Source organism: Peromyscus maniculatus, chromosome 13, assembly GCF_049852395.1.
Source record: "Peromyscus maniculatus bairdii isolate BWxNUB_F1_BW_parent chromosome 13, HU_Pman_BW_mat_3.1, whole genome shotgun sequence".
In the NCBI taxonomy this organism is placed as follows: Eukaryota; Metazoa; Chordata; class Mammalia; order Rodentia; family Cricetidae; genus Peromyscus; species Peromyscus maniculatus.
The window spans coordinates 49,047,408-49,074,347 of NC_134864.1; the positions used below are offsets into that span (position 1 = coordinate 49,047,408).

General features: G+C 38.8%; 1 protein-coding gene across 4 annotated transcripts in view; it reads right to left on the bottom strand.

Moving 5' to 3' along the window:
• Window positions 1–26,940, bottom strand: part of Pikfyve (phosphoinositide kinase, FYVE-type zinc finger containing) — a 92,964-nt gene that overhangs the window by 16,401 nt on the left and 49,623 nt on the right. For all 4 annotated transcript variants that reach the window (XM_006974977.4, XM_006974978.4, XM_076550233.1 and 1 more), the window contains 16 exons: window positions 24,836–24,943; window positions 21,533–21,673; window positions 20,651–20,777; window positions 19,262–20,418; window positions 16,517–16,617; window positions 14,985–15,056; window positions 14,039–14,210; window positions 11,326–11,504; window positions 9,724–9,837; window positions 9,237–9,345; window positions 8,978–9,132; window positions 8,425–8,515; window positions 5,219–5,279; window positions 4,243–4,380; window positions 3,042–3,162; window positions 630–725 (listed from right to left, as the gene is read on the bottom strand). In XM_006974977.4, the coding sequence (XP_006975039.1) occupies window positions 630–725; window positions 3,042–3,162; window positions 4,243–4,380; window positions 5,219–5,279; window positions 8,425–8,515; window positions 8,978–9,132; window positions 9,237–9,345; window positions 9,724–9,837; window positions 11,326–11,504; window positions 14,039–14,210; window positions 14,985–15,056; window positions 16,517–16,617; window positions 19,262–20,418; window positions 20,651–20,777; window positions 21,533–21,673; window positions 24,836–24,943 (2,942 nt within the window). The remainder of the gene's footprint in view (window positions 1–629; window positions 726–3,041; window positions 3,163–4,242; window positions 4,381–5,218; window positions 5,280–8,424; window positions 8,516–8,977; window positions 9,133–9,236; window positions 9,346–9,723; window positions 9,838–11,325; window positions 11,505–14,038; window positions 14,211–14,984; window positions 15,057–16,516; window positions 16,618–19,261; window positions 20,419–20,650; window positions 20,778–21,532; window positions 21,674–24,835; window positions 24,944–26,940) is intronic.

Here is a 26,940-nt window from a genome sequence, read left to right on the forward strand (position 1 = left end):
AGATTTTTTTTTATTTTTATACTTTAAAAGGAAAATTTTAGTTAAGCACCTCAGATGCTATTTAAATTAAATTTACTCACTGCCAATATAATTTTATGAATGAGATTCTGAGGTTTTTAGATATTAGATATAAGTATTTTAAAGGTGCAATGCTTCTTTAAGATAAATAGTAACTCTATAAGTTACACATTCAAACATGTCTTTGGAACAAGGAGCAGGAATAGCATTCTCTAGGCAGAGAGATTTCAGCCAGTATGTGTGTGGAGTAGGATGGGAATAATATTCAGATATTGGAAAATGGGTATGTTTCACTGTTATGTTAACAACTAAACCACAGTAAGAGTTACCAGGGGTATAAATTAGACAGCGTGGTCAGAATATTCAAGGGTTAGTAAATACCATGCCAAGTCACATTAGTTACTAAGTACTTGCTTAGAAGCCATGCCATATCCCATTATTTGATTAAAGGTTTTCAAATACAAGAAAACCCCATCATGACTAAAGAACATATATTTTTGCTTGTATTTAATCATCTTTCTTTATTCTATTAGAAAGAGCCCCTAAATAGGGTAATTAATAGACAAGACTTAAAAACACAGAGCTGTAACTACAGGAAAAGCTTATAATACCTGAGTGCAAAAGCAATGATGGAGCTGGGCTCTTTCTCACAGACAGCAATGGGCACCCGTTCGTGTTCATACATTAAATAGTGTTTATCTGGATCACTGCTCAATAGGGTAGAATATAATTACAAGTCAAATATAAAATCAATTAACACAGTACAACCAAATCTCAGGACAATTTTAAGGTAACTATAGATTGAGCAATATAAACATAATTCAGAAAGCCAAAATGCATGGAAATGCTGAGAAACTGAATCAACTAAACAACAGCAATACAAAGAATTAGTATATAAACCAACTGGAAAGCTGTCAGAACTAGGTTTGGGGCTGGAGAGACGACGCAGCAGTTAAGAGCACTAGGACCAGGGCTTGAGTCCTGGCACCAGCATGGCAGCTTTCCAACTGTCTGTTCCTCCAGTCTTCCAGAGGGAATCCAATGCCCTTTCTGGCCTCTCCAGGCACCAGGCACACACATGATGCACAGACATACATGCAGGCAAAACACCCATACACATAAAAAAAAAAATAAATAGGTTTCAAATAGGGTTCTAGAATAGTTACTCCAAAGCTTTACCTACTGCTGAGATCTTGGTCATACTAGTCTAAAAAAGAATATGCAATAAATAATCTAAATACAGTGTTCTAGTCTACCCCTCAGAGAAGCCTCCTAAGAGTTATGTAGAAATAGTGCTTTTAGTTCCACAGCAACAATGTAACAAAATCACTCTACTGTTACCACATGGAAACCAAGTGTTAACTCTACTTCAACCCAAATTCTGCTCCCCTAACTTCTGCTCTAACTCCACTGGGAACCATTAGGTAGAGTGACTGACTTTACTTAGATGCCATTTACCAACTATCCAACGTAGTAGAAAACAATAGTGAGAAAAACTTCCCTTTAAGTGTTTTCTGTGTGTGTGCAGGATTAACAATACACTGTGAGAACAAAGCGGGCATGCACGTTTGTAGTGGGGGCGGGTAAAGAAACAATCCTGCAAACACATACAATCACTCTCTGTGGTAAGTGCAGTAAGAGAACTGTTATGAGGAATGTTTAGCTCCTGTTCCCCAAATCCTAGGTTGAAATTCTAGCCCCAGGGTAGTGGTATTAGGAGAAAGTGCCTTTAGATCAGGAGTGAAGACACCATACACATGGTTAGTGTCCTTGACAAGAGGGACAAGTGAGCTCTCTCCACCATGAGAGGGAGGCCTGGACAAGAAACCCTCATCAGAATCTACCCTGTAACACAAGTTCGATCCCCTAGCCTCCAGAACTGTAAGAAATACATTTGTATTATTTCTAAGCACACCAAGATATGGCAATGCATTACAGACGGCTACATGAAGCCAAGAATCCTGACACACAGAGGCCTCATTTGGTTAGTACTAGGGCACAGAAGGGGCATCCAGTAAAACTGTCTCCAGAAAAGAACGGGACTTCCCAACTGAGAAAGAGGGGGAGAACTCAAAGGCTGTAAGAGGCATAGACTATTGTTCCAAATGGCACTGAAGAAACAGACATTCAGGCCTCAAGGTGACAACAAAATTAGCCTTTTATACAAGACGATCATGTGATGAATCCTACACTGTCTGAGCCTCTCTACTTGTCTCTTCCCCAAGACCATGAGCTCCTAAGAGCAATGCTCTCCACCTGGGGGCAAGGGAACAGGCACCAAATAAAAATTCAGTTACTACTGAATAAAAGCCAAGTAAATGCTCCTATTTGAATGAACTTGTACCAGCATATCAAAGTGGCATTTGATGGCCATACAGATCAACCAATAGAAAAACAAGCTTTTACAGCCATCATGCATTCCTTTGCAGTCTAAGTAAGTACAGCATTGAAAAGAAAGAAAAGAAAACATACATGCTCATTTTGCTTATCAGTATCCTGTTAAAAAGCCAGATATGACCACACATGCTTGTGACCTCTACTGCTAAGGGAGACAGAGACAAGAGGATCACTAGAGGTGGCTGGCCATCAGCTAGTGCTGGCTTCAGTGAAAGACCCTGTATACACACACAGGTATTTACTTGCATACACACACACACAAACACACACACACACACACACACACACACACACCTCACATACTGCACACATACACACATAAGCGAAAATTTAAAATAAATTCTTAAAAAGATCAATAGATGTAGCAGTATATCTTTACATAAATGTATATATGCTGTGTGTCCATTTTTATAACTAGTGCCTTTACACACTAAGCAACATTAGTTAACATTTCTTCTTCCACTGTCTACTGTATAATGATAAAACATTATGAAAATTACATGCCAAAAGCCATCTCTTTTACTAGGATGATGTAAAATTTAGAATTAAGAAACACATTTGCAGATAAACTGACCTAAATACATAGGGAATAAGTAGAGAGAGCCCGTTGGTTTTGAAATACTTACAAAGGAAATGGAATGGGATTATAGCTGTTTCCTGGAAGCAAATTAGCAAAGATGGCTTTCATGGTTGACTTTTCCTTCACCTGGCTGTCTGTGGATCCCAGCAAATGCCCATCAAATACATCTAGGATGAAAAATATTCTACTTATACATTAACATTCTGGATGAATAAAAAGTAGAAGTGTCTGTTTTATTTCTTTTTCTCTTGAGAATATCGACAGACATACTGAGCATCACAGATATAAACTATGGTTTTCATTTTCTGGCTTAAGAAAGTGGCTCTTAGAAAATGAAATGGCAACAGTGAAATGTACTCAGCATGACTCCAAGGGACATGTTTGGTTCCTTACATTTGAAACTGAGATCATCCTGTCTGTATCAGTGCTCTCTTACTGCCACAGGACCCATAAGGGAACTACGTACTGTCTGGCCATGCATGAGCTGTCCCAGTGCTGTTACTCCAACTCAGGAATACCCACTCTGGCTACTACACCTGAGCTTAGTAGCAATGGTAAAGGTGAGCCAAAGTTTAAAATTAAGCAAATACTGCTTAACAAAAAACAAGAAAAGAGAGATGCAAGGCATGGGTTTTGTTATAATGTAAATATCTGCTGAAAAAAAATGGCAAGAATATCCTTCACCTTTCAAAGCAGTATTTATACACCTCAAGAAAGAGGCCCCCCAAAGGTAGGTAACCATGAGTAATACTGTTTTACGAGGACATTTACAAACACCAGGTGACACAAAGGGATGCGTGTCAAGAAGTGCAGCTAATGGAAGGAAGGGCATGATGATAGGCTGTATTTAAAAAGGTACTTTAAAATAATGTATTATTTTTATGTGCATGAGTGTTTTGCCTGCATGTGTATATGTGCACCATATGTTTGACTGGTGTCCAAGGAGGTGTCAGAAGAGGGTGTCAAATTCCCTGAAACTGAAATTACAAACAGTTGTGAGCTGCCATGTGGGTGCTAGGAATTGAACCCGGGGTCCTCTGGAAGAGCAGCAGGTACTCTTAATCACTGAGCCATCTCTCCAGCTCCTTAAAAAAGAACTTTAAACATACACAAAATAAAAAATTCTAAAGGATAGGAAAGCTTTATATCAAAGAATTAGCCTTTTCTCTTTCAGAAACACATAAAAGCAGGAAAGCATCTCAGTCTTAGGTTCAATGAAGTAGGGTAAAAAGTGGCCCGAACCTTACCTTCAGAGCCACTGGCTGTATCGAGGTCAGAGGGCCCTCCCATCGACTGCTCGGCCAGGGCCTCAGGAGGAGTGGGCAACTGGAGATGGGTAGAGCTTGTGGAGCTCTGGCTGGACAGGGTTGTCAAGAAGCGATCCTCTAAAGAAACACAGAATTTTCAATGAGTTATTTAAAATAAGAAGTCCATTTCACCTAATACTCAACTTAATAATACTTTTTAAATGCCAAATCATATTTCTACTTCTTAAAACATGGAATTTCACCTTTTCAAAAATTATCTGGGTCATGTAATTCATGTCATAAAAATTGACATAAAAATCCAGAAAGATATGATTTGACCACAATCAAATCTTGGTGACAAAACTGTATCAATGAATTCTGACCTCTATCTGATACAATATCCTTTCCTTTATGCTACATTATCTACTTACATATTACTTGCTTAACAGAAAATGGAATTAGAACGCTGTGGGGAAAATTACATGCTATTCTGAGAGAGAGAAAAAAAACACTGTTATAATTATTATAGAAAAAGGTAAAAAACAGTAAGTTCTATTCAACAGACAGCCTATGTAAATTCCCCTCAGTGCAAGATGACACTACGTCACTGAAGAAAGAAAAATTTAGAAAACAACTTAAGGACATAATATATAGGTTAATCATGCTAAGAGAATGCTTGTACTAGAATAAGGAGGCTGAGCAACATAAGCATAAGAGAAATCAATGTCAGACTTCATTCTTTTTCTTCTACTGGCAGCCCTCACTACATTGCATACATTTCTACAACCTAATTTATGTATATAACACACTGTATGACACTCAGACCACTAAGAATTATACATGTTCTATAAGGAGGAGGAAAATGACTATGGACACGTGTATTAGAAAATAATGCTCACATCAGCAGTTAAAAGCAACTTACAGAGTAAAATCTCTTTAAATGCAAGAGCAAGAGGTCACCACACTGAAGACCAACCTTTTTCTCCATTGTGAAGTCCTGGAGAAATATTCCTTGGAGATGTGTCCATTGCACTTATCTAAAGAGAAAAAAATATGCTACTCTTAAGGGTGCATTAAAAAAAAAATTACACTTTAAAAGTAGTTGAGCCCAGTGAATATTGAAAATTTTGAACTCATAATATGTTTCCACTAAAATATTACCTCTTGAGAATTTAAAGTAGCTCTTGCCATTTTAATTAAGCAAGCCTGAATATATTCCTAAATGTGCATTTATTGGTTCACTTAGAAATAACACTGTGACAACGGGGCGGTGGTGGCACACGCCTTTAATCCCAGCACTCAGGAGGCAGAGCCAGTCGGATCTCTGTGAGTTCAAGGCCAGCCTGGTCTACATAGTGAGATCCAGGACAGGCACCAAATACTACAAAGAGAAACCCTGTCTGGAAAAACCAAAAAAAAAAAAAAAAAAAAAGAAAGAAAGAAAGAAAGAGAGAGAGAGAGAAAGAAAGGACACTATTATATATAAACATAAATATAAAAACTCATTGAAGAATAAAGCTATTTTCCAAAATTAAAAAAAAAAACACTAATGAAGAGTATCGCTGCTTTACATTTTCAGAAATATCTTAGATGTATGACTAACAAGAAGACAGCTAGATTCTGTATTTGCTATACTGAGATGTATTGATACAACGCCAGTCCCGGCTTTACACAGATTTGTGGTTTATAAAGGGAAAACCTGCAGGCATGGACCCATTACTTTGAGAATATTGCTCTAAATAGTAGCTCACACCTTAGCATGGACACATCTAGGAATGCTTAGGTTTCTCTAGTAAGCCTACTCATTTCTTACTATCCATCCACTGAATCTTCTTATGTCCTATTACCCATGGACAACATTTAGTAGGACTACAAGCCCCACAGGGAATTTAGCTAAAAGTCATTTCATATATCAGTTATGACTACCATATCAGAGAGATCTTTCTGTGTAATTTACATAAAATAACCCACCACTACTAACTACTCCATCACCAAACTCTATTTTCCTTAGGGTTTTCTATAACTAAATCCTTAGGGGTTCATGTGTTTTCTATCAGTCTCTTTTTAATCAGGCAAATGTTTCATAAGATAGTAACTATGGCCTTTGTTCACATGTGAATGCCATACAACCTAGAAAAACATCTAAACAAAAATAAGTACTCAAAACTATTTATCAAAGGGCAGTACAACAGAATTTCAAGTCAATTTCCAACTTTCCAAAAGCTGATTACCTCCTGAGTAGTAGTGAATTTCTTTCTTTCTTTTTAAGATTTTTGTTGTTGTTTGTTTGTTTTATTTTGTTTTTCAAGAAAGGCTTTCTCTGTATAACAGTTCCGGCTGTCCTGGAACTCGCTCTGTAGACCAGGCTGGCCTCGAACTCACTGAGATTCGCCTGTCTCTGACTCCCAAGTGCTGGGATTAAAGGCGTGCGACACCACCGCCCCGGCTCCTTAAGATTTTTATGTGCATTGGTGTTTTTGCCTTCATGTATGTTGGTGTGAGGATGTCAGATCCTCTTGAACCAGAGTTACAGACAGCTGTGAGCTGCCATGTGGGTGCTGGGAATTGAACTTGGGTCCTCTGGAAGAGCAGTTAGTGTTCTTAACCATTGAGCCATATCTCTAGCCATTATTCTTATCTAAATATTAAGAGGAAATACAATTCCTAAACAACTGTTTAACAGGCAAAAAGAAATAGCCGTTCTATTTTCTAAAATGACTTAAATCACGTGGATCCATCATTCCATGACAACACTCCTCTACAACAGTCTGCATGATATGAAAAGGGACTCCCACCCCCACCCCTAAGACCCTGTGATGTCAGGAAACAAGGCCATTACACTAGCATCATTTCGTGCGATATCTGAGCAACATGACAGGCAGAATTCTAAAGGGCCCAGAAATGTTCAGCCCTGGTACATACACCCTTATCCCAATTACTCCAACACACAAAAATCTGAGTACTGCTGTGAAGGGATTTTGCCAATGTAACAGTGCCAAGTCGGGTGATCACAAATGAAGAGAAACCCAGATTTAAGTCCATTAAGTACATAAATCTTAAAGCTGTAAGTCAGAGATAAAGGAAGTGATCTGAAGCACAAGTGGAACTGGGCCAGTGTTGAAGGCTCTGAAGATGGAGCAGACCGCAGGGCAGAGAATGCAAGCATCAACAGCCACCAACAGAAGGTCAGTCAGTCACTCTAGGAACTGGGTCCTGTCAACAACCTGAAGGAGCTTGGAAGAAGATGCTGGTCCTCAAAAACAAGAAAAACTCTGGCCAGGCCCTTGATTTTAGCTCTGTGGGGTTCTGAATAAAGAACCCAATCATACATGCCACTATAAAATAGTAAGTCCACATTTTTGAACACTAAGTCTGTGGTACTTGGTTTTCAGAAAAAAAAAAAAAAAAAAAAAGCAATCAGTTGGGAACAGAGTCATCCAGGGCAGACACCTTAAGAGGAGCTTCTCAACCGGGCGGTGGTGGCGCACGCCTTTAATCCCAGCACTCGGGAGGCAGAGCCAGGCGGATCTCTGAGTTCGAGGCCAGCCTGGTCTCCAAAGTGAGTTCCAGGAAAGGCTCAAAGCTACACAGACAAACCCTGTCTCGAAAAACCAAAAAAAAAGAGCTTCTCCTTCAAGCACAGAGATCAAACACCCAAAACTACACAGTAAGAAAAATGGGGCCTGAGAGAGGGCTCAGCAGTTAAGGGCAACTGCTGCTCTTCCACAAGACTGAAGTTTGCTTAGCAGCACCCACATGGCAGCTCACAACCATCTATAACTCCAATTCCAGGGGATCCGATGCCCTCTTCTTGCTCTGTGGGCTCTAGGCACACATGAGGTGCATACACATACATGCAGGCAAAATACTCAGGCACATAAAGTAAAAGTAAACAAATATTTTTTTTTAAAGGAAGGAAAATGAGAACTCTGTTATACACTCTGAGAACCTACAGGTTTCCTCTGTAATATTCTCAATGGTATATCGGGGCAGTCGCCTTTTGACAAATACTTCAAACAAATTAATCCTAACACATGATTTTAATTGAGGTTAGAATATAAAAGTAATCCAGATCCTTTCCCCTGAAAACGTTATGCATTAAACTCCCTCTCCTCGTGTTAGAAATGGAGCTAACCATAGCTTTATCAGTGAGACAGTACAGACAGTGCTACACTTGATTACCTTGCTTTCCTCTCCTTGTCTCAGTCTCCCAGGACTGGGAGGAACCGAAGGCCTCTTTCTACCTTTTTCCTGCTGGAAAAGGTCCTGCAACCTACGGTCATAGGCAAAAAGGACACAGATTTGTTTCCAGTACCTTAAATTATACTTACACACTTTTTCTTGTAATAGACTGTAAAGCTGTATGTAGCCATTACTGAATTCTTATGATAGCCAATCATGTTTCATGGCACAATGATCCAATTCAATCTCACTCAGCAGCACACACATTTGAAACAGCAAACGGGGCTGTTTCCTCTTTAGTTTTTTGTTTGTTTATTTTTATCTTAACAAACTATGTAAAGTGTACAATATGTTTTAAAGGATGAAGAGAACAAAAGCCAAAAAAGTCTTTATAACTAAGAAAATAAACATCTATAATTAATAAAGATCTTTAGATTTAAACTACTGTGACTGGGAATTTAGCAGAGCGGTAAGGCCAGAGCCAGGAAGCAAAGTCTGAGAACTCCACAGACACACTCGGCAGCAGTGCCGAGGAGACCCGCCGCAGACACACCTGCTGTTCCACGCTTGCAGCACCTCACAGAGACTTTGCTTCTTGGCAATGAGCGACTCAAAGACGGACTGCAGTTGCTGAGGGGTATCCACAGAGGAGGACAGGAGTCTGGCTTGCATCTTCTCAGTCCAGTTCTTGAACTCACCCTCCTCCATCTGGAAGGCAGCAGGTCCAAGTTCAGTAAGCTGAGACACCACAGAGACAAAGGGATTTCTAAGGAGTCAGCAACTTCTGAGTTTCTATAACAGAAACAAATTACCTCTTTTTGTGCAAAGATATCTTCCATTTTTTCTTCTCTTGTTTTGCTAAATGTATCCGTTTTCAAGGATGCAAGTCTTTCATCAACAGCTAGGTATACCTGTGAAACTCTAAAAATGGGGAGAGTATCACATGTCAGAGGCCCTGAAATCAAACCACCTCACAGAAATGAGTGGAAAGGGTATTTTATATAAAACTATAGCTAAAACGAGATATCTTATCAAAAATCACATGGAAATTTGCAAAGTAAAACAAGGCCTCAAAGAATTTACTTCAAAATTTTAAGTTGTTAGTTATGTTTTGGAGATATTTTCCTGTATTATTTGAACTTTTCCTTCTCACACTGAGCACACACTATATATAATTAGAAAAGCAAAGTTACTCATATTTCAAAAGAGAGTTAAATGAGTAAACCTGATAACTAAATCAGCACTGGGTTACAAACATGACAGTAAGCAAACATGGATGACCAAAGACGCTGAACCTACTTCTGAAAAAAGTCCTTGAGGTCCTGGAGAAGGGACACTTTCAATGGGGCTTGACGCTTGATGAATATTTTTGGTAGTGGAACACATACCTCAAGAAGTCGAATAGGAGAGTAGCTGAGGGAAAAAAACAGTAACAGGAGAAAATGAAAAATATTTTAGTCATTTATACAGAGCATATACATAAATATTCACATCATCAATTAAATTCTAATGAGCATAAGAGAAAAATAAAGTTTTCTATAAAACCAAGTTTCATAAAGACAAAAAATAGTAATAATAACTTTCAACCACCAGAAATCTCTTCCCAATATCGAGAGGATTTTGTTCTATCCTTGCACTATAACGTCATTATTTCTCCCCTCTGCTAGGCCTTCTGCTCTAAAACCAGCAATGACTTTAACGGGAACTTTCTCTGTAGCTCTGAAGAGACTTACTCAAGGTTTATCACCTTCCAGCTCTTAGGGTTCCTCATGAGTCTTCACTTCCTTTCTACCCAAGGCAGTGACTAGTAAATGCTACTCCCAACCTATACCCTGTGTTTATGATTCAAAGCCCTTGCTTTAAAAAGGAAGTAAATTCTAATTAATAAATATTTCATGAATATATTGTGTCCGAGATGCTGTTATAAGTGCCAAGAAAATAGCACCGAAATTCTTGCCCTCTTAACTCTAGAATAATGAGATGTGGGTAACAAACAAAATATAAATATGTAAGATGTTTTTCTCAGAGCACTACAGAAAAAAATAATCTATAAGAATGAAGGAGGGAGTACTAGGCAGGTCAATGTGACTAGAGAGCTACGGGAAGTAAGGAAACACAGGGGAGTGTCTGAGGAACACAAGCTGAGAGAAGGAAGGGTAAGGACAAGGCTCCCAGGCAGGCATCTACGTGACAGAGCAGAGGACAGCCCTGAGCCAGTGAGACCTCAGCAGAGCGACTGGGAGCAGCAGGAGCGGAGAACACTTGCTCTGGGCCACCAATGGATCCTGCCTTCTACTCGGCAAAGCACGCCATGTGCAATGTTAGAGCAGAGCCGTGACCAGCTGATTTTCCTTTAATAGGATCACTTCGGACTGCTGCCCTGAGCTGGGAGCAGGCTACAGGAACAAGACTGAGGGAATCTGCCCAGCACCACTGCAATAACTTCTGCTAAAACAAAAGAGGCTTAGCCACAGTGGCAGTGCTGAGGGTGGCAAAGCGTTCAAGGTCGTAGAAAGTTCTGACAGCAGAGCCTAAAGGCATTCTCACATTTGATACTGCAATGGTTTACTCCTTGAACTTTAGCTTTGCTGGAATTTTAGTTTGGTCAGAAGTATCTTAGGATCTTCATGGTAAATAATATCCTGGTAAAAATTCTCAGACTTTCAGATGCCAAAACAATAGTCAAGAGTGAATCAGGAAACAGAATATCAAGCAGTGTTTAAACTGTGATTCCCACCATTTGTCAGCTCTATAGGTAAAATATACAAGATTATTATCCTTGCTCTTAGAGTACAGCCCTTTCCATTTGCAGGGTTAGAGACAAGGCCAAATTTAACCCAATAGTGGAACTGTTCCATCTATAAGGAATGTGATAATGTAAAGATCCCTCTGCCTTCTCACCTGAAAGATGCCACCATCTGGTTATAAGAGAAATACTGGTGATAATCATGGTGGATAGAGTGACCACACGGCTCAGCATTGGCTCTGCGTGTGTACTGGTGCCCATAAAACCGAAGTTCAAGGTACTTTGCAAATGACATAGACCAGGATTCATTTGAAAGAGCAACAACTGGTGTTACCTGTTCAGAAAAAAATATTATTATATAATTAATAATAATAATAAATTACATACTGAAAATCTCATTTTTGAAAGATATATTTTCTATTTTCCAAGACAAACAACATATTCTAAATGGGGGGTGGCGTGACAACACGACAAAATATTCAAAATAATTTGAGCTGGGAGGATAGCTCTAATAATCCCTCAATGGCCACGGGGTATGGCCACATACTTAACTAGCCCCACTGACAGACATTTGAGATAGATAGGTCTTCCTTATTTGCATGATGCTCTGCTGAACATCCTTATAAACACACTCAGAAATAGACATAATTATTCCTTTAGAATAAATCAGTAAAGGTGGGCAATGACGGATCAAAGGACAATGGTCTTTTTGCCAAACTTCCTTCCAAATCAGGTATATTCATTTACACACTTTGAACAACAGTACTGAGAATACCAATTATCTCACTTTCCTACCAATCCTACAAATTATTCATCTTTGAAATGTCATTTCTTTTTGTTTAAGAAGGCATTTTACTTATTTCATTTATATTTGGCTTCATTTATGCTTCAACTAAGTTAATGAATAAAATTTATTTGCATATTTACTGGCTATTTGTATTAAATTGCTTTGTCATGCTCTTTGCCCACTTTTTCTATTACTGTGGCTTACAAAATGTAACATTAAATTTTTCCTATACTAGAAGCTTTTCTTCTGTGTGTATATTAATAAAAACTCTTTTCCTTTCTAGCATAACCCCATAAAACTAAAAAAAAAAAAAAAAAAAAACCACCACAACAACAAAAACTTAGATGCATTTTACAAGGGTTGCCTAAAATCACCAGAAAATACAGATAGTTATATTACAATTCATAACAGTAGCAAACTGTTATGAAGTAGCAGCAAAAGTAATTTTATGGATGGAAGTCACCACAACATGAGGAACTGTATTAGAGGGTTGCAGCATTAGGAAGGTTAAGAACCACGAATCTACCAGCATTTTAGACCAGGATCTAAAGGTCTATGGATTTGAGGATGAGGCTGGGACCTAGCTTAATGGTAAAGCACTTGCCTAGCATGTATAGCCTGATCTCCACTAACAGATGCAAGAAAGTATGGAAGACTTGATCATTACTGCGGAATCACTGCAGGCCGTAGGCTCCCAGCTCATAAAGTAAACTAATGTCACCATTCTCAAGTGCTATACTAACAGACAACTACTATTTTACCTACAGTTCTCATAAATGTTTTCTAAGCACACTCCAAAATACATCAAGCTAATAATGAAGGCAATTTGGATATATATTTGCTACAATTTCAATGAATAGTATATATTTAAAATGTTATAGGGCCTGCAGAGATGGCTCAGCAGTTAAGAGGACTGGCTGCTCTTCCAGGGAATCCAGGTTTGATCCCACACAGTGTCTCACAACCATTGTAACTACATTTTCCGATCTTCTTGGGAACTATGCACATATATGATAGACAAACACGGATGCATATAAAATAAAAGTAAATTAAAACAACCAACATACACACACAATTACAACTGGGGCTGGAGAGAACACTTGCAGCTCTTGGAGAGGACCCAGGTTCAACTCCCACATTAGCACATTAGGTGGCTAACAACCATCTGTAAGTCCACTTCTGGGGGATCTGAAGCTCTCATTTAGCCTAGTCCGGTTGCACACACAGTGCACATACATCAAGTTGTGCACACACATACACACATAAAATTAAAAATAAATCTTAAACCTAAACCTATGCCGCTTCTCCAAAATGGATTGAATCCATTTAATAAAAAAACAAGCAAAAAAAAAAATCACAATACTGACATCAAATAATTCCCCCAGAGTTTGAAAAGACGGTTCAAAGAAATTAAATATATACATAAAGCCAGTATAGGCCATTGTCAACAAAGCCTCATCTAAATTTTTTTAGAAGAGTTGTTAATATAGGCTCAGATTTGCTAGGGAAATAGCCTAATACACTGCAGTTACTGCTTTGTAAGTCTGTCTCCTTCTCTACAAGTCATACTTTATTCTCTTGCTATTCCTAAGGTGCAGCAGTATCTAGAACACAGATGGAATTAAGTATATGCAGAATTAACAAACATAACTGAAAATTATCAAAATATAATTACTGGAAAGGCATACATATATCATTATTTAATTACATATATATTCTTCTTTTTCTGTTTGTTTTTGTTTGGGAGGTGTTTGTTTGTTTGTTTTTTGTTTTTCCGAGACAGGGTTCTCTGTATAGCCCTGGCTATCCTGGAACTAGCTCTGTGTACCAGGCTGGCCTTGAACTCAAAGATCCACCTGCTTCTGTCCCCAAAGTGCTGGGATTAAAGGTGTGTGCCACTACTACCTGGCTAATGACATACATACTTTAAGTGAAGTTTTATAAACTATTAGGTTAAACATACAGCATAAGAAGGGATATAAATAAGATTGCAATGACAGATAACAAAGTTCAAAATACTATTAATTATATATCCCCCAAAGCACTATACAAATGGAAGTGTCACATGAAATATTCCATACTTGTTTGCAGATTCTGCACCAGGAATATGTGAGAATTGTATGTTGATATCCAGGCACTGGAGAATCCAGCTCCTTCAGGATTATCTGCACACAGCCTTGGCCATGAACAAAGCGTCGAATGTGATGCACCATGGGGGTATCACAGAACATGCTAGGACACTGGTAAGACGACCTGCGATAAATGAGAGAATCCTTCACATACTAAGCAGGAAACAGAGGGCCACACATAGCAAGCACTGAATAATCAGAGCCTTGACCAAGGAAGTGACACACCACCTCTAAGTAATGATCAACAGTGGACAATCTGAACAGGACACATGGAGCTCTGACCTGGAGCTGAACATTATGTCTTAGACTGAAGCATAGTACAGTTTCTATTTGTCAAACACCTTCTAATGTCCAATTTCTAACAACAGTCAAATCCAGACATTTCTAAGGACTATACTCCCGGTGGGTGAGGCTGGTAACATTAAATTACTTGAGCAGTGCTGTGTACCTTAACTAGTAATAGCAACAAAACTCAAACTGATGTTGAGCTGGTCCCAAGCCTTCCCTGCTTTTCACTAGACTCACTGTAGAAGTACACATACTAAAAAAGTCTTGGCGTGGCACAGGAGCTGGACAGGCAAAGATACAAAAACTACCTGAGACAAGAGCTCCCAGCTGAGTCACTGTAAGATATGCTCTGGCATGTGGTGTAAAAGTGAGAACCATCAACAACACTTGATTTCAACTCACACGTTTTAGTTTAAAATTATGGGCTTCAAAAATGAGTAATAATTAATCCCAGCACTTGGGAGACAGAGGCAGGCAGATCTCAAGGTTTCAGGACAGCCTAGTCTACATAGTGAGTTCCAGGACAACCAGGACTATAGAGACCTTGTCTCAATTAAACAAACAAGCAAATCAAAGCATAATAAATCATAAGGAATAAATAAGCTTTTACCTGAAACAGTATCTTTCTAAAAATATTCCCAGTGTGAGATCATTCTTTCCATAAAATTCCATTGTTACAATCCTAAAAGAAGAGATCATTTCTTAGAAGAAATATGTCAACATTACCACCAAGACCATATTCTAATTATTAAATATGCTCATAATGAAGTAACAAGGCAAATCACACATGTTGTTGCTATAGAACAGGTTTTACTTTTCAACTTGTCAAACAAGTATAGACAAGCCCCACTATAGCATCTTTCCCACTCCCAATCCATTAGTATCTTAAGCAGTCATTTCATGAGAATGCATAAACTGTAAAAATCAACTGAATAAAACTGATTTGCATTAGGAAGGCAAAATCACCTTTCAGTCATAATCCCCGTCAACATGAGGGGGATGACAGTGTCCATCTGCCCTCTAGTTCCTATCTTCACCGGATATGGAGAAGAACAGCTCTCATTCTTGACAAGAAGCCAACTCCTAACTCACAACTGCCCAAAATTAGACTTTGCATGTATGCTTGTTGAAACCAGTATCCCATTCCAGAATTACCTAAGGAGTCCATTAAATTCTGAGAAAAAAAGTCCTATGGGCTTTCAAAAAGTCAGGCTTAAAGCTGTCCTGGAATTATACAAGTTTCTAGAAAAATCTTTCCATTGGAAATAAGTTTTATCATGAAAGCAAAGCTATCAAAAGCAAAAAAGCTGTCGATGTGCACATACAGAGGAGTGGAGGACAGGCTTCTGGGGTGCCTGTGACCATGTCCGCTGCTTTGGGAAGACCCTCCACTGTGTGGCACCATTCCCTGCCCACATTGCATGAGAAAGGCAGTGAAGCAGAGCACTAACACTTCTCAGCCTTCTCTGCTCTCTTCTCCTGACTTAATGCGATCAGTCACTTCAAGCTGCAGCTGCTCTGTCTTTCTCTGCCATGCAGGTCAGTAGCCTTACACTGTGCGCCAAATAAACCCTTTCTCCTTAAGTTGCTTTTAACAGAGAATTTTTTAACACAGAAACAACAACAACAACAACAAAAAAAAAAAAAAAAAAAAAAAACAACCAAGTACGTAAAGTTTTTGTGACTATCTGGAAACATTACAACATTATAAAATGTATTTGTCTCTATAAATTTACTTCCAAAAAGAGTGTACTAAAGAGACAAAAGGCTGGTATGCAGTATAGCTCAGTAACAAAACCACAAACAGTAAGATAAAAGGCTGACTGTTTTTATGAAATTTATGCAAAAAGAAAACTCGCCTAAATTGCACATGGTATAATCAAAATGCAGCTTTTCGTTTTTATAAACCAGTTTTTGTGGGTCAACTTTTTAACTTTTGTAATATAAAAATTCCTCTTTTTCTCTCTCAGACTTTTTTCACTCTGACTTAACATGAACAAAGAAATTTCAGTTACTTCTTAGGTTTAAACATTCTATTGATTCGTATGTGAGTGTCAAGGCGCCATGTATCTAAAAGCAGGCATTGTTTTTACGCTGTGGGAGCCGGGTTCCCGGTGCAACAGGGAGGGAGCCGCGTCCTACCAGGGGCTGACACAGGCACTGGGGGCGTTGCTGGACTGGGCAGAGGAGCTGCTGAAGAGCACACAGAGCCTCTGGTGGTTCGCAGGGTTCAGACAGTCCACCTGCAGGACGAGGAACAGAGGAGCACATGAGTGGAACACAGCGCCTGCCCGTTCACTGACACAGAACACGTCCCACTGTTAGTAAAGCCTCCTGTCATCAATACTGGGTGACTGTGAGGATTTAAAACTACAAAAGACTAAATATAACAACAGCTGGGTTTTGACCAAAGACAATTTCAAAACTCTATGGTAAACGTGAAAGCATAAAATAACTGGGCTGGGCTGGAACTGTAACATCAGTGAGGCCTCGATCAATACCAACACTATGTTTGAAAGAGGAAGAGGACTAAAAAGCTTGTTTCTTAACCTAAACGCTGCAGTTTTTTTGAAATTGTATTATATTTTAGAAGAACAAATTCACTAAAATATATTTCTATGGAACAATATGACCTGACAGATGGATATGGCCTCAATCAAGGGTGCCTAGAACTCAAAATCCTAAGGTATGTTTTTACCTCTGCTTTTTCCTGTCTTTAAATACCGACCTGTTCTCTGTTAAAATTCAAGGAGTAGAGGCTCATAAGTATAGTTCCTCCTTCTTAGATGCCACCTACCAACAAACTAGGTAGTCTGTAAAACTAAACAGTCACTTAGACCATGGTGGCACATGGCAATCCCAGCACTTGGGAGGCAGAGTCAAGAGATCAGAAGTTTAACATCTTCCTCAACTGGATCTGGGGTTTGTTCACATTTACATACATGCAAATCACACATGTACATACACACACATAAATACACAGTGATTTGTTTTCATTAAAATGAGATATGTTATAAAAATATATTAATATAACTTGCTTTTCTTTGAGGATATGCTAAAATATAACCATAGTGCTTTATTCTAATACAGCAAAAGTTTAAAGTTGCATTAAAAAAAAAAATCATTTGTTCAAAACCCATCCTTTGATAAGGGTTGAATATGAATGATGCCCCTGGCCAAGTATCCTGTATTTAAGGTTTGTTCCTCAAGTGGAAAGCTATGTTGGACATGCTAGAAACTAGAAGGTAGGTCCTCCATGGAGGAAATAGGTCACTGGAGGTGTGTCCTTGAAGGCTGTGTATCATCCCAGGTCCTTCTATTTCTCTCTGCTTCCCGTCTGTTGTGAAGTGAATAACCTCTGCCATGTACTCTAGTGATATGAATAAAAGAGTCAAGAGTATGGACCAAAACCTATGAAATCACAAGCTAAAATAAACCCCCTCAAACTGTTTAGTGCCAGGTATTTGTCATATCTGCAAAACATAATGTAATCCTTTTAACTACAAAAAAAAAAATGGATATATTTACATATATTACAACAAGCAAGCAACCTCACACAGACGTACTTAATTCATTCTGCAGGAATAGAGAAGTTGGAATCCTGAGTCAAGGGTGACAAACATGCATTTAAAGTAGGAGAGACCTCCTTATCACTTTCTATACATTTAGACAAAGCATTCAAAAGTTCTTGAATCTCATTAGCCATGGTTCTTTTTGTGGGTCTCAAAAACAATTGTTTAGCACCACCACTTAGCACTTCCTTGACTATCAGTGAAACTAGATATCTTTTTATTACAGAATTGCATTATATCTAATGATAGATTTCTTCACTAGTTTCACTGTTAGTAATGTATCTATCCACAAGTAAATCTTCTTTAAACAGCTTTAATTTCTAATTAAACAAAAAAGAGCATAGTTAAATGACAATATAAAATTTTTACTGTTAAATACACAATACACACACACACACACACTTTCTTAAAACAGGTCTATTTTCAATAATAAATTTCCATCTCTCACAATGACTATCAATCAAAACAACAGAGCTAGCTGTGGTGGTACAGAGGTATCTATAATCATAGCACTACAGAGGTACAGGCGAGAGGGCTGTGAACTCAGAGTCAGCCAGGACCACATAACGAGACCTGCGAATATCAGCTTTAGCTGCCACCTTGACACAATTTACAATCAACTAGGAAGAAGAGTCTCAAGGAAGGATTATATACACTGGGTTGGAATGAGGGCACATCTGAGTGATTGTCCTAAGTTAAAATGTGGGAAGACCCAGTCCACTGTGGGTGGCACCATTTCCTAGTAAAAGGTCCTAAACTGTTAAGAATGGAGTAATAGAACTGAGCACAACAAGCAAGCAGCATATATGCATTTCTTCTCTTTGTTCTTGACTGTGGTTGTGCTATCAGAAGTTGCTTCAAGTCCCTGCTGCCTTGACTTCACCTTACTTATGGGCTGTAACCTGGAATTACAAGCTAAATAAACTCTTCCGTAAGTTGCCTTTTTTTTTCAGGTATTTGATCACAGCAACAACAAAAAATGAAACTAAAGACCTATCTTAGAACGCTGAAAAAAGTCAAGAGCTGCATCACACATAAGCAATACAGATAGAACTGCCTACTTTCCCTTAACTCAGGCCCTTCCTACTCTACTACAAGTGCATATTGAAATCAAAAATCCTAGTCTTATTACCTTATGAATCCACTTTTGTACTTCGTACATAAATGTCATCAGACTCAAGAAGAAAAAAAAAAAGAGTAAATACTTAATAAACATATGCAATTTATTATACTGATTTTTCAAATCTTGCTTCAGTAATTTTTCAACACATAAAAAATTCTAAACTTACACAAACACTCCAGAGTGACATCTTACCTTCGTTGACCATAAGGCATCACTTGGAATCAACCCCCTCTCTTCATCACATTCCGTTTTGTTTCCCGATTTGCCACTTAAAGTACACGATGCATCTTTTGAATGGACGAAAGGGTCCAAATGTTTTGACTGAATTCTTCCTCCTCTAGCTCGATAATCAGCCAGCATTCTACCCAAGCTCTGGCTGTCACCCAGATGTTCAGCAATCCGGGTGCTCACTAGCTCATGTGAGGGTAAAACTTGAATAGACTTGGCCTGAACACTGCCATTCATGCCCTGAAGTCCAGAGAGATCTCTGAGCAGCTGTTTCTTCCTCCTCATCTCCATTTCCTTCACCTCTTTATTGAGGAGAGGAGACCAGTAAATCTGCTCTGGAAAATAATCCCGAGTTGAGCACCTCATCCCCTTTTCAGTTAAAAGGAAGGGTTCCCGGAACGTAATAACTGGAGAGATGCAGAGGATCACATCTTTTAATTCCTGTTTAAATGTGAGAGAGTAAGTCTTTCGTGTATCTTCCGAGGAGGTGACTTCCTCAGTAACGTACATTCCAGTGTCGTCCTGTAGAGGGTCTCTGAAGGCTCTCATCTGGCTCTTGGGATCCTGCTGCTCCTCTGTTTGCTGCAATGGCTCTGGCTCTTCATTTCCTACAGCATCCTGTTGATCCATATGAAGAGGCAACAACGATTCAGGTACCAATGCAAAGAGAGCACACGGAATACCTGCTGGGCACGTGGGTGTCGTATAATCTTGATGCTTCAAAGAGGCAACCGCCTGGGTAACACTTTTACTGTCCGGCTCACCCTTTTCAAGCACAGTCCTTGATTCCAACAAAGTGCTATCATCAGAAGACAGAGAGTCAGGAGGGCACTCTGGGTCCTGGGGCAGAGAGCTGCCACCGAACTGCTCCTGAGGCCCTCCCTCATCCCCACGTCCCTCAGTCAGAGAATGGAATGAAGGGCTTTGCATTAATGTTGGAGGCATAGCAAATTCATCCATGAGAAAGGAGATCTCCAGTTGAGAATGATAAGCTACACAGATCATAAATATCAGGATCTCCTTAACTCGAGCCAGCTCATAATCGGAGCCTCCTCTGAGCTTGATTGTACACCCTAGGTGCTGTGGGCAGCCTTCAAAAAACATCAGTGTTTTGGTTTGTTCTACAAATAAACAAAGAAAATTCAGAGACTTAGATGACAGTCTAGAGGACCAGACAAAATTTACGACCAACAAAAAAAGAAAATCCTTACAGGAATTAAGACCACATTGGACTACTCTCCCTTAACCAGTGTTAACAGTTTTAACACTTGCTGAGTGAACAACACTATATTTAACTAGGAGTTGATTCATTTCTTGAGATCCCCAAGTGAATGTATGCTTAAGATGACTCACCATTAGGTAACTGAAATATCTGCATATAAAATTTGTGGCAAGTGCCCAGGTGTGGTTTAGTGAGCAGCTGGTCCATGGACACCACTAAATCACCTTGGGTCATTCGACTGATTCGTTCTAAAACTTGCTACAACACAGAAAAACATTGTATTACAGAATTAGCTATGAGTAAAAAATCTTAATAAATTTAACCTTAAAAAGTACATGAAGTATTAAAACAAAAGAATACTGACAATCAATTTCCTTAATTTTGACAATTACATGACAATTTTTTTATTCTACATTAGGCCAAATTTACTTGCTAAATAATCAAAAACAAACCATGCTCATGGTAATATCACCAAAAGACAAGCATGGCATGGTGGTACACTTGTATAACCCAGCACTTGGGAGGCAGAGGCAGGAGGCCCAGTGCACATTTGAGGTCATTCTGATTTAATTACTGAGTTCCAGACCTGCTAGAGGTACAGCCTGAGACCTTACCTTCTTTTTTATTCTTAATTTTATTATCTTTTTTTAAAAGAGCATTTGGACAGCCATGTCTTAGTACAAGAGTCTATGGGCAAACAAGCAAATACAAAAATCAGCTTCCATAAAAATGGCCTCCATTTTGCAGAGGGAAGTGAAGCACCAATAAGCACTTGCTGATGGGCTAAACGTCCATTCCACCTTTGGTCTCATAAAGACCAAAGAGATCAGTTACAGGGTCACTTTCTTCCAGTCTGAGTCCACAATCTCAATAATGAAGGAGCTACCACACCTGCATCCCACTTTCAATGTAAGTAGTACATCAAATAAAAGGATTGCTATATACCTACCATACATGCATATTAACTTAAAAGCCATGATTTTTTTGAGTGAATAAATATGGAAAACACTCACTGACTTGACATTAATGACCAGAGTAATGCCATGTTCCAGTAACATGTCCTGAGCGATCCGAGACACTGTTTTCTCAACTAGAACCAATGTGGGTCGAACATCAACTATCCGTTGAACATAATTCTTCAAGAATTCTCTTTCCTAAGTGGATAAAACAGAAATACAAAACCTAGTACAATTCAAGATTTAGACATACTAAAATATCATGATAATCTGACTGTTGATATCAATTTCCAATCTATAATTTCTGATTCACAAATAAGTGTGTAACAAGTTCAAATACAACAAAGAATTTTAGTCATAATTCTAAACTATTCATTATACTTAAAAGTTTTAGGACAAGTTACATCCTCCAATAAATTTTATTTTGAAATAAATTTTGATAATCTATAATTTGCTGAAAATGTAGCTCTGTGGGAGAGTACATGCCTAACACACTCAGGGTCCTGGGGTCCAACCCTAGCAACATGTAAAGCATATGTGTATTGTGTGAATAATAAGCACTAAGAACCCAGTAAGATAAATCTCCAAAGATTTTAAACTAGACTTTTAAGCAGCAAAAAGCATATTGCTATACCTGTCATGATAAAAGCAATTTCTAAGTTGATATGATTATGGACTTTCTTCTTCAGTCTGTAACAAGCAAACATCTCTTTTCTAGATGTCAGAACTAATAACCCTCAGACAAATGCTACTTCACCTATTTCCTAATATCATAGTCTACTTCAAACAAGTACAACTCAAGTTCTAAAACATAATGCTTAATATAACACCACCACAATAGCTGGGTGAGGTGGCGCACACCTTTAATCCCAGCACTGGGGAGGCAGAGGCAGGTGGATCTCTGAGTCTGAGGCAGCAAGGACTGTTACACCGAGAAACCCTGTCTGAAAAACCAAAAAAGAAAAAGAAATTTCACCATAATAAAAGTGTCATTTCAAAACAAATAGTCGGAGGTAATATTACAAATCCTTAAGTGTTTCCTAAGCTTCTGGTCCCCACATAGGAGACAACTGAAAGTGAGCATGTTTCCACTTCTACTCCATGTGCCCAAAGCATTTCTTCAGCAATCTGTGTAACCATTCCCAGGCACCTCAGCATATGAGATTTCTATCAAAATAAACTCCGCTGTTATGAGGGGCATTTCTTCTCTTTCTCTGTTCTACTTATAGAAAGTATACATTTTTGCTTAGCATGCTGGCATACACCTTAAGCCTAGAACTCCAGACTCTAGAGTTTGAGATGACCCTAGGATATGCAGAAAGACTATTTCAAAACAAACAAACAAAGATACTACAATTGTACATTCTCAAATTCTTCCTTTATTAGTAAAATGTTTATTTTCTGAAATACATTAATTCCCAATCTGCTTACTAAAATTTTTGGGTTTGTTTTTTGGTTTTTGGTTTTTGTTTGTTTGTTTTTTCAAGACAAGGTTTGCGCCTTTCCTGGAACTCACTCGGTAGCCCAGGCTGGCCTCCAACTCAAAAAGATCCGCCTGCCTCTGCCTCCTGAGTACTGGGATTAAAGGTGTGCGCCACCACCACCCGGCTATGCTTACTAAAATTTAATTCAAGAACATTTGAAATAATTTTGTTTGTAAAACTCCAATAAAATCGATAGCATTAAGTGCCTATATAAAAAATTTGGAAAAATCTCATACTAGCAACTTAACAGCACACCTGAAAGCTCTAGAACAAAAAGAAGTAATCACCACACCCAAGAGGAATAGATGGCAAGAAATAATCAAACTGAGAGCTGAAATCAATAAAAGAGAAACAAAGAGTTGCTTCTTTGAGAAAAATCAGTAAGATAGTTATTCAAACTAACTAAAAGAAGGAGAGAGAATATCCAAGTTAACAAAATCCAAACCACCCAGGCTGCTGCTAATTCAAAGGGTTGCTCTCCTCAAACTGACAACAGGGCCCCATTGCTAAGGATAACATCCACACAACTCATTGAACATGAAGAGGTCGAGCTGGTACCTACATGGAGCCTTCACCCCTATATTCTAGTCTCTGATGTGAGAAGGTACTCTGTAGGCTACTGAAAGAGAAACATGGAGACCAACCCAGCCACAAAACCTCTGACCTCTAATCTGTCCTACCTGCAAAATATGCTAGGGCAATGGTGGCACCAAACTTGTGGGATTGGCAAGCAATGTCAATCCACAGACCCAGAGAGGTCAGTGTCAGGCTGGGTTCCCCCTCGTGGAATGGGCCTTAAGTTATCATCTACTTAATGGCCAATATCCACTTATAAGTTTAAAAGTCAATATATACCATATTTATCTTTTGGGGTCTGGGTTATCTCACAGGGGGACTGGGGAGGGTGGGGATGAGAGGAGAGAGTAAAGGGAGACAGCTAGGAGACATGGGGCGGAGGGGGGGGGATCCTAATGATATTCTGCTATACTCATAGGTAAGTGCCATATCCAGTCATCATTAGAGAGGCTCCTCCAGCAGCCAATGGGAACAGATGCAGAGACCCACAGCTAGACATAATTTGGAGAGAGTCTAAATGGGAGGTCTCCATCAAATCCCTCCCCTCAGAACTCAGGGAACCCCTCGGAAGAAGCAGAAAGACTGTAAAAGCCAGAGGGGATGGAGGACACCAGGAGAACAAGGCCCTCTGAATCAACCAAGCAAGGCTCATATGATGAATTCACAGAGACTGAAGCAGCAAACACAGGGCCTGCACAGGTCTGCACCAGGTCCTCTGAGTATCTATTACAGCTATTAGCTTAGTATTTTTATGGGATGCCTGAGTGTGAGAACAAATAGGTCTCTAACTCTTGTGCCTGCTCTTGGGACTCTTTTCCTCTTGTTAGGTTGCCATGTCCAACTTCAATATAATAGGTTTTGCTTCATTTTATTATATTTTATTTTTTGTATTATATTCATGTTTGGTTGATATCTCTTAGAAGACTGTTTCTTTCTAATGAGAGACAGAAAGAGAGCAGATCTGAAAGGGAGGTAGAGAGGAACTGGGAAGAGCAGAGGTATATAATCAGGATATATTGTATGACAAAATAATTTATTTTCATTAAAAGGAAAAAAAATTGGTTTCTTAACAGAGGCTTAGACACCCCAGGGAGATAGTACAGCATGTGCTCCTTTAACACTCTGGAACTTTGGAAATGAGTGAAGGAGATTTGGGTGAGCTACTTCCTAAAGTCTAATAAAAACCTGCTGTGTACAACTAACTTTTGAAATGTAACAAGTTTTTTCAAATTAAGGGGTGGCAAGAAACACAAAAGGTAAACATCCATCCCATCAAATGATTTCTTCCAGAAATTCTTACCTGAAGCACAATAGGATCAATGCAAGTAAACTTAGTTTCTTCTCTATAGAGATACTCAATGGAACACTTCAACAGAAGGATTTTGGGGTTTTTAATACAAGAATTCATCTAAAAAAAAAAGTTTGTTAAAGGTTTGCACTTTATAGACTTAATCATAATTTTAAATTCATATTGCTCATAAGTCCTACTAATTAGCATTATCAAACTCTAATTAATTACTTTTGGGTTATTCGCATAATTTTTTCAAAGCAAGTTCTTCAAAATCAACTTGTTCTTACCTATTCCTCTTTACTTTTTTGTTTACTATACACTAAAACATTTAATATCATGTTTTTGTTTTTTAATTTCTCATGCTGTAAGAAGAAATAACATGCCCTAGGTGGTAATGGGTATTATAAACAGACTATTTTGCACACTCTAGATCAGCAGCTTTGAAAGTGTATTTCAGTCTTTCTAAACTTCAAAAGTAGAATAGGAAAAAAAGAATTTAATGGCACTTGAACATTATTCTAATAAATTCCTCAGCAATCTTAAATTGGCAAGCTGACCTGGATAATGTGAAGTTAAAAAAGAAAACATTAGATTATTTTCAAAGCAGAAATTCATGCCACCACTCCAACCATGCAACTAAAACCACAAGCAGAACAGCCTGGGTCCTGCCGTCAAGCTTTCAGTCTAACCAAACTCCACAGGCCACACTGGCAAACGGTTCTGAGGACAGTAACTAACTGGGCAAATAGAGCCAGGCTCTAAAATTAAAGACTGTCTGAATGTGATCGGTGAGGCAAACCAATAATTCATGGATATATTCCTACCTCTCCTACATGATTGTCTTCAACTCCTGAAAGACATCACATATTTAGTCTTTTCTTTCCCCCCTTTTGGTTTTTCAAGACAGGGTTTCTCTGTGTAGTTTTGACAGTTTTGCAACTCGCTCTGTAGATCAGGCTGGCCTCAAACTCAAGAGATCCATCTACCCTTGCCTCCTGACTGTTGGGATTAAAGGCATGTGCCACCACCACCCAGCTAACATGCTTACTCTTAACTCAATAAACATCACTAATTTTGGTTTGACATTCGGTCTTGAAAGAGTAATATACTGATTTATAAGATTATATATGTAAACACCAATGATTTTTGGACCATGTCTAAGAAATAATATTGAATATCACCATATTATTTATAAGTGATCATTAACAATTTTCTAAAGACTAAATGTCTTCTAGTCAGCACTCCATACCAATAATTTCCACATCCTGGATTTGACCTACTATGGATAGAAAATATCTGCAAGACTGGGGTGGGGGGGAAGCTGACTGTGTGCCCTAAGCATACACAAAGTATCTTTTTCTATCATTATAATTTATTAGGGCCTAAACACTACAGCAGAACAACTATTTACACAACATTTACACTGTAGTAGCCATTGTAAGTCATCTAGAGATGATTTGAAGTCTATAGGAAAGTATTCAATAGCTTATATAAAGAGCTCAAGCACCCCAGATTTCAGCATTCCCTTGAGAGCCTGCACCAACACCCTGCAACAACTCAGAGACAGTGCATTAATCTGTCCTTAGAAAAGAGTAAACGCTGGACTGCAGTTCAGCCATCGACGTTCTCAGCCTAGACGGTCGTCTCAATGCTTCCAGAAGTACTCAATGTCTCCTCTGATGAGGCCAAGGTAGCCTAGTTTTAGAATGTTTCCTTGATGACCATGAAGCAGAGCAAGATCTGAGAATGCTGCTATAGTTCCTCAAATTGTAAAGACCAGAGCAGTGAAGATATGGATCAGCAGTTAAGAGCACTTGGTGTACAATTCCCAGCACCCATGGCAGCTCACAACCATCTGTAATTCAGGTACACACATGGTGCACAGGCATACATGAGAGCAAAACACACACAGAAAATAAATCAGTAAAAACATGCTTTAATGTGACGACCAACAGATGACACTGAAATATCCATAATGCCCACTTGCAATGCAAGACTATCCTTCCCCTCACTCATCTACCCTTTCCAACTCCCTTAAACAGACTGAGTGAGAAAGTTTAAGGATCCACATAGTGGGGAGCCCAGAAAATCCTGATAGACACTGTACTTTGAGA